Source organism: Furipterus horrens, unplaced genomic scaffold (assembly GCF_987537825.1).
Source record: "Furipterus horrens unplaced genomic scaffold, mFurHor1.1.pri manual_scaffold_3, whole genome shotgun sequence".
In the NCBI taxonomy this organism is placed as follows: Eukaryota; Metazoa; Chordata; class Mammalia; order Chiroptera; family Furipteridae; genus Furipterus; species Furipterus horrens.
In genome coordinates, this window is record NW_028327173.1 from 79,061,072 (window position 1) to 79,071,029 (window position 9,958).

General features: G+C 43.6%; 1 protein-coding gene across 1 annotated transcript; it reads left to right on the forward strand.

Moving 5' to 3' along the window:
• Nucleotides 1-6,884: 6,884 nt before the first annotated feature.
• On the forward strand, nt 6,885-9,686 carry NHLRC1 (NHL repeat containing E3 ubiquitin protein ligase 1). The gene has a single exon (XM_090271749.1). The coding sequence runs from the start codon at nt 7,050-7,052 to the stop codon at nt 8,235-8,237; it is 1,188 nt and encodes a 395-aa protein (XP_090127875.1). The 5' UTR covers nt 6,885-7,049; the 3' UTR covers nt 8,238-9,686.
• The last annotated feature ends 272 nt before the right edge of the window (nt 9,687-9,958 follow it).

The following is a 9,958-nucleotide window of genomic DNA, read 5'->3' on the forward strand; positions in this document are numbered from 1 at the left end:
ATGTTGCAGATGAAATGAAGACTTCCCAGGCAGCTTGTGCTAGGGGAGAGAAGGCCGGCAAATGTCTGAGAGACAAATGCCTAGATTGCCTTCCTCCAAGGTTTTTTATTGAGTGCAGTAAGCTTAAGGGCATATAGCATGCATGTAAAGCTTATTAACCAATGTTAAACAGTGCTGATTACAGAACACAGATATTGTTCTGGGATAACAATTGAAGGAATTTTGAGATCTCCCTCAGGTCAAGATGTGTTGGACACAAAGACTTCCAATGGCCATAAAATAGGGAGTATAAGTCCATTTTGTGTTAAGGTTAAAACCTTTGCCGCTGGTACAATAAAGCAGTCAAGCAAAGTGAAAGAACAGGGCAAGTTTCAAAGGACATAAAGATTTTCTCATGGCCCAATTCCCACCAGGGCCCACTGGCTGTAGCATCAAGGCACGTATGCACCCAGCTTTCCTGGTTTTCTGGTCAGGTCTTAGTGGCTTCGTTTCCTTCTCCTGGCCTGCGTGTGACTCCAAGTCTTGATACTTTCCCAGGGTGACCCTGACATTAATCAATCACTTCTTAACCGATGTGCTTTAATTCTTATAAAACATTATATCACAAATTCACTGAAGTGGCAAAGGTGACAGGGATAGGGTAGAATTCCATGTATATACATTAAACACAGTCACATTGCTGGTTTGTGGCAATTAATCATGTCCCAGGTTTGTTTATTGTGTGCACCTGTAACATATGAACTGAAAACATATGTCTGAAAATCTGTTATACCTGACCACTGGGTATTAATAGAAACTTGTGTCAATATTGGTGTTAACTCTCAACAGCAAATAGGATAATGAAGGGACGTATTTAAGAATCAAACATACCCCAAAGTATTAATGTTTATATTTAAATAATAAAATAATAGATTCTCACTGAAAATTTTGGAAGTACAGGAAAGTCTAAAAGAGAAACACAAAAGCAGCCAAGTCCTATCACCAGAGAAAATTACGGCTAAACCAATGATGTGTTTTCTTATCTTTCTGTCTGCTCATACACGTGTGTTTTTGCAAAGTTAAGATTATATTATGTGTACAACATTATCTACTATCTTCCCTAGTATTTCATCAGCCCTTTCTCATGTCACTATTATTTTCTTTCTTTTTTCTTTCTTTCTTTCTTTCTTTCTTTCTTTCTTTCTTTCTTTCTTTCTTTTCTTTCTTTCTTTCCTTCCTTCCTTCCTTCCTTCCTTCCTTCCTTCCTTCCTTCCTTCCTTCCTTCCTTCCTTCCTTCCTTCCTTTAATTGTTAGAGGGGAAGGGAGGGAGAAAGAGGAGAGAAACACTGATGTGGGAGAGAAACATTGATCAGTTGCCTCTTGCACACACCCCATACAGGGACCAAACCCGCAACACAGGCATGTACCCTGACCAGGAGTCAAAACAGTAACCCTTCACTTTGTGGGACGACACCCAACCAACTGATCCACACTGGTCAGGGCCACATGTTATATTTTTTAGAAACAAGATTTTTTAAAGCTGTTTAATGTTCTGTCATATGGCCATGCTATAATCATTTTATCTTTCTCCTGTTATTTAGAGTCATTCAGCAAATGTTAAGTAGTACTCTTAAAAGTGCTGAGTGAGGATTCAGTGATGGTTGAAGACAGTCCCACTCTGAGGAATCTTAGACTCTAGTGACAGAGACTGGACATTGACCATTATTATATAGGGTGGTAAGACTGCATTAGGGGAACACACAGGGAGCTGTCAGCTTGTAAGTGGCCACTTAATGCATCAACAAGTGAGGATGGCATTGTTCAGTGAGATCAGGTGGGAAGAGAAGAGAAAAAGACCAAGGGTGGCACCCTGAGCAACACTCTAATTTTTTTAAATTCAAGAAATGTTAAAATCTCCAGGTTCCCATTTCCAGCCGTACACTCCAGCTCATTTTTCTGTGGGCAATCAAAACATTCAGGCCCGAACCACTACTCCCCTCTCCACTAAAGCCCTCATCCCTGGGAAGCCAAGCATATGGATGTTACAAAATGAGATAAATGGTCAGAGAGAGCACTGAGGAAACAAGATGCCCCGGGGGAAGGGCAAAGCTAGAGATGTCACCAGAGCCCAGGGCAGAGTCCAAGGAACCACACAGGCTACAGATTCACCTGTTGAGGAGGTGCCTGGAAGCTAGCCTGAAACTCACAACTGCCCTGGCTGTGTAACTCATTTGGTTAGAGCATCATCCCAATACCCTAAAGTTGTAGGTTCCATCCCCGGTCAGGGCACATACAAGAATCAACCAGTGAATGAGTGGAACAACAAATCAATATTTTTTCTCTCTCCCTCCTCCTCCCATCTCTCCCTCACTCTCTCTAAAAGTTAATTTACAAAAAGAAGAAAAAGAAACTCAAAACTGACCAACCCAAGAAGAATTCAGTTTAGCAAAGGAAGCAGATTTTTTTGCTCTGCAAACTCATAAGCTCATGCTAAAGCACCTACTGTCTTTGCTCTTTCTCTTTCAAGAAGCTGCACCGTCGTCGTCGGCAGCCGTCCGTCTCGAGAGACGATGGTGTAGCTTCTTAAGAGTCTATCTGCACCGCCGAGAATGGCTGTGCAGTCCGACTCGGGAGTGACACGGTATCTGTCTCCTCCCGCGTTGAATTGACATCTTGCGATGACGCTGGAGTGTCCTCTCCAGTGAAGCTGAAGCTACAGAGCCTGGGCAGGGTGATATGGAGGGTCTGCTGTTGCCCATGCAGCAGACCTCCCCTCTCTTCGCAGCTGAAGGGTCCAAGGGAAAGACGGAGTCAATACAGCTTGGCTTCAGGTGCGCCGCAGGAGTTGCCGGTGTTGACTACAATGTCAAACCGCCTTAGGGACTCCGGCTCCGGATTTTCTGTCAGGGTTTACTCCCTTAGCCTTTCCCCTGAAGAGGTATGCCGCAAGGCAGCGGAGGTTTTTTGGAGTCAGAGTTTTCCTTCTCTGATGTGCCCTGACTGGAAGATCGAACCAGCGACACTTAGCTCGCAGGCCGACGCTCAATCCACTGAGCCAAACCAGCCAGGACATACTCTCCTCCCTAATTGAGATGGTTTCATTCTGTGTGGCTTGCCCCTCTCTTTTCTCTTCCATCACTGTCAGGTACAGTCTGGGAGGTAACTGTGTCATTGGATTTGTTTTGGGATGCCTTTTAAACTGCATGGACATTGCATGTCTTGCCATGTTTGCAAAACCTAAGTGCTAATACCCTCCCCAAGTTCCTTAGCCTGTCCCCTGAGCTCCCTCTTCTTTGCTGTAACCACGAGAGCTGGATCTCCATTTTCGTTCCTCTGCTGGGTGGTACTTTGGACTTAGGTCTAGCCACTAGTCAAAGGTTCTATTCTTCAAGCCCTGTGCCCCCCATAACCTTCTTGGTGGAAGCATGACGAGATCGGCAGGTGATTCCAGGACCCTCCAAGAGAGGTGTGCTGGAGGGAAACAGAAGAAATCCATGGAGACTCTGCCATGGAAAGATTCACCATCAAAAATTCAAAATGTTAAGAGTTGGATTCAGGGCATTTCTTTTATTAATCAATGTGTGTATATATGTGTTGAGGATTATACTCTACAAGGTATCTGAGAAGCCCATTAGCATTGACTCTAGAGATAGGCAAAATGCTTATCACTGTTCCTGGCTAAATGTTACTTTCCTAGTCTCATAAATCCCACAGAATCATCAAAGAATAGGTATAACATTTGGATTTACTACTTGTAAGTAGTGTCCTTCCATGTATTTATTCATTTATCCATTTAAAAACTGCTATTGGCAACTACTTGTTCATCAAGCACATGCTAGGCTCTGGGGACATGGTTCCCTAGATGTGATTCCTGCTCTTCTGGAACTTAGTTTCTCTCTCCAGAGACAGGAGCAAAAGAAAGGAGGGATCAAGATAAAGAACACTTTTAAAACTATTTGACTTTGGGTGGTGGGCACACAATAATACATGTATCACAGAAATATGCACTTGAAACCTACATGAACCTATTCATCAATGTCACTTCAATAAATTTAATAACATTAAAAAAAGATTGGATAAAAAGTGAAATTGAACTCCATATACTTGATAAAGTACAAAAAGGACAAAATGTGAAGAAAGGGAGTGGCTGGGTTGGGTTGACAAGAATGCTGGAACAGAATCTGTGTTCACTTCCTGTAGAGTCAGCAAACAGTGAAGAAAATGATTGCTGTGGATGCTGAGCAAGAATGTGGGGATCCTGAATTGCGAAAGACTCAAACTTGCATGTCTTTAGTTCTGGAGTTTTGTTTAATTAAGAAAACCTTAACTCCCAGTCATGTGCCCAAAAATATTTTCATACTTTAAATTTACCATTAGAGTCTTGACAAGAATTCACGAGGGTGATTGTGTATGTGCCACAAGGCTTTCCAGAACTACTATGCTATCTACCAAGAGGTAGAGCAATTATTATGATCATCCTTAAAAAAACGTCACGTTTATTGCAGCTGTTTCTGGTTTACTTCACCTCTTGGTGCACTACTACTAGTTGCCCCACAGGGGCAGCAAAGGATCAAGAAGAAGGTGGTAGGATTACAGTAGTCCCTCTCTATATCACGGTTCGCTTATCATGGCCTCACTGAATTGCGGGATTTTTAAGAAATATTAAATTATTTATTGCGGATTATTTGCTCTATCATGGGATTTTGCGGTACTGTATACGTATGTTGTTAAAGTTATGTAGGTTTAAGAGTATAGAATATGTTTAAGAACATAAGTAGTGTTTATATAAGTGTGGAAAAGGTTAATAAGGGACTGGGAACAGTTTATGTGTGTGGGAAGGGTTTATAAAGCCTTAAAATATACATAAATACTAAAATAAATGTAAGGTTTTTCGGATTTTTACCTATCGGGGGTGGGTCTAGACCGTAATACAAGCGATAATTGAGGGAATACTGTACCAGGGGGCGGAGCAAGGGGGCGGGAGCCCTGCAACTCTCATCTCTCCTGACAGACTAACCAACGAAGGTCGTAAAAAGGTCTGAGCTCCCCGACAATCAACAATGAGTTGGGGTCTTTGGGTACATTTTAAAACAATGTTGGAGCAGAGGCAAGTTAGAAGCAAGTCAAGAATCAATAAAATCAGTCCAGAAAGCACCTTGAGAAGGCAACATTTCATAGCACAGACTTGATCTAGACCTGAACTGTTTATGCCACAGCCAACGGTCTCATGTGGTTACTGAGCGCTTGATGAGGGAGGGGCCGGTCTGAGTCGGGATGTACTGTGTATGTAAAACACACACTGAATTTTAGTACTAAAAAAGTGTAAAATATCTCATAAATAATTTTTATAGTGCTTTCATGTCCAAATGCTATTTTGTATATTTGGGGTTAAATAAAATATATAATGGAAATAATAGCACCAATTTCTTTTCAATTTTTAAAATGTGGGTACTAAAAAATCTAATATATGTGGCTCTTATTATATTACTAATAGACACTAGTTCTAAAAATATTACATTTTTTGGTTTCCTGAATGTATTTCTTGACTTAAAGATTACTTCAGAAAGTAATTTCTATTTTATTAGGCTTTACTTAGCTTTTTATTTGCAATGAAGATGCATTATAGCCTGAAATTATAATATTAAATTGGTTATTATTTCCCAACACACAGATAATCTTTGAATTATATAACACATTAAAAATGTTCTTTCTTGTCTTACATTAAAGCTCCTCCAGGGGTTTTAACACAGAATAAAAATTCTCTGTTTTCCCAGAAGTCTGGCAAGTAAGAGGGTGAATGATAATGATTATGATCTCTAAATGAAGATAAGCGAGTTGATACCTGGTTTTATAAAGAGAATGTTCATGTAAGGTATTGAGGGGTGGAGGAAGGTAGGACTCCTGAAAATGAGAGATTCCTGAGAGAGATTATGCTATCACCTACTTGAAGATTTTTGAACATTGGGTAGATTCTCTGTGTTTTCAATCTTGACTGAGGTTGGAATTATTTAACCTGGTACCATTTGAAGGAATTGTCATAGTCCAGTTGTTAGTGTTTGTCAGACTTGGCTGCACGTTAATCATCCAGGTAGCTTTAAAAATTCCAGCTGCCCAGACCACACCCCAGACCAATTAAACCTTAGGAATGAGACACAGGTTGGAAAAACACTGGCATAGTTAGGAGTGTGGGCTCTGCAGTCAAAATGCCTGGCTTCAAATCCAAGCACAGCCACTGCCTAGCCATGTGACCCTTGACAAGATGCTTAACCTCTATGGACTCTATTGTAGAAAAGGGATGATGAAAATAACATTCTTATAGGATTGTCATGAGGTTTAAATACAACAATCTAGGTAAAGCACTTAATAGAAAACAGGCATGGCATATGTTCTGTAGCAATTATGATTAACAGTTCATGTGTTTCATATTAATTCCTCTGGAAGACATAACCAGCCATGGTTCCCGCATCCGACACTCTTTCACCTAGTGGGTTTCTTGTACATATTGTCCTATAACATTCCTTTGTTCATACATGAACTTATTTTACATGTATTCATTATCAACTTTAACTGTGAGTGTGATAGAAGACACACACCTGCCTCACCCCCTTGAAGTTTAACTTTCCTCTTGTGTCTGTGTTTTCTCAGTCTGATCATAAGCGGCATGAACCATGAGACAGGCCAGCCCTAGCACCAAGCACGCAGCACCGCGGATTGGAAACTGCAGGGCAACAGAGTTGGAAGCTTGGGTTGTTCTAATTCTTGCTTTGCTGTTAACAGACTGGGCAATAGGGAGGAACTCTCTTGTTCTCAATGAGTGTATTTCCTCAAGCGTTATGTAGAGATGACACCTCTGACCACGCGCTGTGTATACAGCTTGCAAATGCCCACTACCAGGTTTTCAGCAAGTAGTGCCACACACGTCCACCAGGGAGCAGCAGGTCTCGGCCGAGCAACCCGCCGCGGTCGACGTCAAGACCAGCGCCCCGCCCGTTGACCGCGACCCGGGGCGGCGCGCGGCGCCGTGTCCTGCCCCGGGCTGGTGGGTGGGCCGGAGCGCCCGTGGCTGCGCGATGGGTGCCGAGGCCTCGGAGAGCGGGCCAGCGCTTCGGGAGCTCATGCGCGAGGCCGAGACCAGCTTGCTCGAGTGCAAGGTGTGCTTTGAGAGGTTCGGCCCTCGCCAGCAGCGGCGTCCACGCAACCTGCCCTGCGGCCACGTGGTCTGCCTGGCCTGTGTGGCCGCCCTCGCGCACCCGCGGACGCTTGCCCTCGAGTGCCCCTTCTGCCGGCGAGCCTGCCGCGGATGCGACACTAGCGACTGCCTGCCGGTACTGCACTTCCTGGAGCTCCTGGGCTCCGCGCTGCGTCCGGCCCCGGCCGCCCACGGCGTTGCCCCCTGCGGCCCTGGGACCGTCACCTGCCACCACGCCTTTGGGGGCTGGGGAACCCTGGTTAACCCCACCGGGCTGGCTCTATGTCCTAAGACAGGGCGGGTCGTAGTGGTGCACGACGGCAAAAGGCGAGTCAAGATATTTGATTCCGGAGGAGGATGTGTTCATCAGTTTGGACAGAAGGGGGACGCTGCCCAGGAAATTAGGTACCCACTCGATGTCACCGTCACCAACGACTGCCATGTGGTTGTCACCGACGCCGGCGACCGCTCCATCAAAGTGTTTGATTTTTTTGGCCAGATCAAGGTTGTCATAGGAGGCCAGTTCTCCTTGCCTTGGGGTGTGGAGACCACCCCTCAGAATGGGGTCGTGGTAACTGATGCGGAGGCAGGGTCATTGCACCTTTTGGAAGTGGACTTTCCAGAAGGAATCCTTCGGAAAACAGAAAGGTTGCGGGCGCATCTGCGTAGTCCCAGAGGGGTGGCAGTGTCTTGGGGCACTGGGGCCATTGCTGTCCTAGAGCGCCCCCTGGCCATGGGGACCGGGACCTGCAGCACCACGGTGAAAGTGTTCAGCGCAAGCATGCAGCTCATCGGCCAGGTGGATACCTTCGGGCTGAGCCTCTTCTTCCCCTACGAAATAACTGCCTCTGCTGTGACCTTTGATCACAAGGGGAATGTGATTGTCGCCGATACTTCCAGTCAGGCTGTCCTATGCTTAGGCAAACCCGAGGAGTTTCCAGTACTGAAGCCCATCATCACCCATGGTCTTTCCCATCCTGTGGCACTGACCTTCACCAAGGAGAATTCTCTTCTTGTGCTGGACAGCGCAGCCCATTCTATAAAAGTCTTTAAGGTTGACTGGGGATGATGGGCATGGTGAGGGTCCTGGGGCTTGGATCAGAAACCTCGGAGCTGGCACTAATGAATTGTTTAGCCCTGGATGAATTACTTAATCTCTGTCCAACAGGGGTCAATATAACTGCCTGGCAGACTTACAAAAGTTGAGGTAATTATTAAAGAGAAATAATGAACTTATCAGGTATTGAGTATGTACTCCCTGTGCTAAGAAATTTGTGAATAATAGCTCATTTAATCCTTAACAACTACTCAGTAAGGTAATTTCTATTATTGATCCCATTTTAGATATGAGAAAACTGAGACCCAGAGAGCTAAAGTGACTTACCCAAAGTGACACTTCCTTATTGTGACAATCACCACAAAAATTCTATTTTGGCTCCCAGTCCCCTTTCTCTTAATTAAGATAATAAAGGTAGGAAAAAACATGTGAATGTATATTGTTGCTAAGTGTACACTATTTATAAGTAGCGTTTTATTTTACTTGGATGCACAGAGATAGGAGACTTTGTAGAGAGTTCAAGAGAAAAAGGGTTTTGTGGTGGACATCAGTTTAGTTCAACCTGCAGCTCCTCTGATGGCACTCTGGATGCAGTTACTATGGATCCTGAGTTACTTGACTAAGAAAAACATGGACTGCTTGTTCAGAAGGGAGACATGCCTTTTAGTACCTGTATCTCCCCCACTGTCTAGGCACTCAGGAAATAGTGCTTGATTGGTTGAGAAAGACCTATGCTGGTGTAAGTTCTAAAGTACTGTTGAACACACTACATTTATACAAGTTTTAGAGGGCTGGATAATATTCCTGTTATATGTTTATGTTAACTCAGAGATAAGTCACCACAATCAGTTTGTGGCAAAAATGATTTTGCTGGCCTTTTCATAATCAGTGGTAACCTGGAACACCTTCTGATGGGGTTTTTCTCTGTGCAATCTGAATTTGTTCCATGTGTTTGCAAACACTATACTCAATAAATACTTCCCTTGATCCTAAGTCATCATTTAGGCCACTGGTAAACACTGAAATACTTCTTGAGTTGAAGTATAGCCTTGACCAAGATAACACCTGCTTAATGTTGCAATTGAGTCAATGAATGGAAATTTCAGGCGAAGTAGTCAGTTCTTTATAAATTGTTTAACTAGTATAAACATCTCAGAGATTAGGGTTGTTGAAATAGTTCCAAATAACTGGCACCTCAGAAGCAGCAAAAATTTTTCTCAGGGAGAAAATAATGGTTTTGAAAGGTGAATGTTTGCCACTGCTGGTGTGGCTCAGTGGATTGAACATTGGCCTGCAGAGTGATGGGTTGCCAGTTCGGTTCCCAGTAAGGGCACATGCCTGAGTTGTGGGCCAGGTCCCCAGTTGGGGGTATGAGAGAGGCAACCAATCACTGTTTCTCTCACATATCATGTTTTTCTCCCTCCTTTCCCCTTGCTCTAAAAATAAATCAATAAAATATTTTTTTAAAAAGGTGAATGTTTGCTTCAGGTAGTAGCTGATGCTTTATCAACAACAGAATTCTATTATACCAAGAGGTTTAATAGACATAATGTACACACTAGAGACAGCCCCAAAATTATTAGTAAAATATGTTCCAAAAGATTATAAGTTTGTCCAGAGCTTGGTTCCTATGCCAGTCCACAAAAGCCCATTTTGCTTCAATGTTCTCATCATATAGCACTAATAGCAAGCTTTCAGGAACCCTGGATCAACTTTGTCAGTGCATTCCAAAT

What these genes read in the sequence shown, in the direction of transcription:
- NHLRC1 (XM_090271749.1), top strand. Translation starts at nt 7,050, where the DNA reads ATGGGTGCCGAGGCCTCGGAGAGCGGGCCAGCGCTTCGGGAGCTCATG.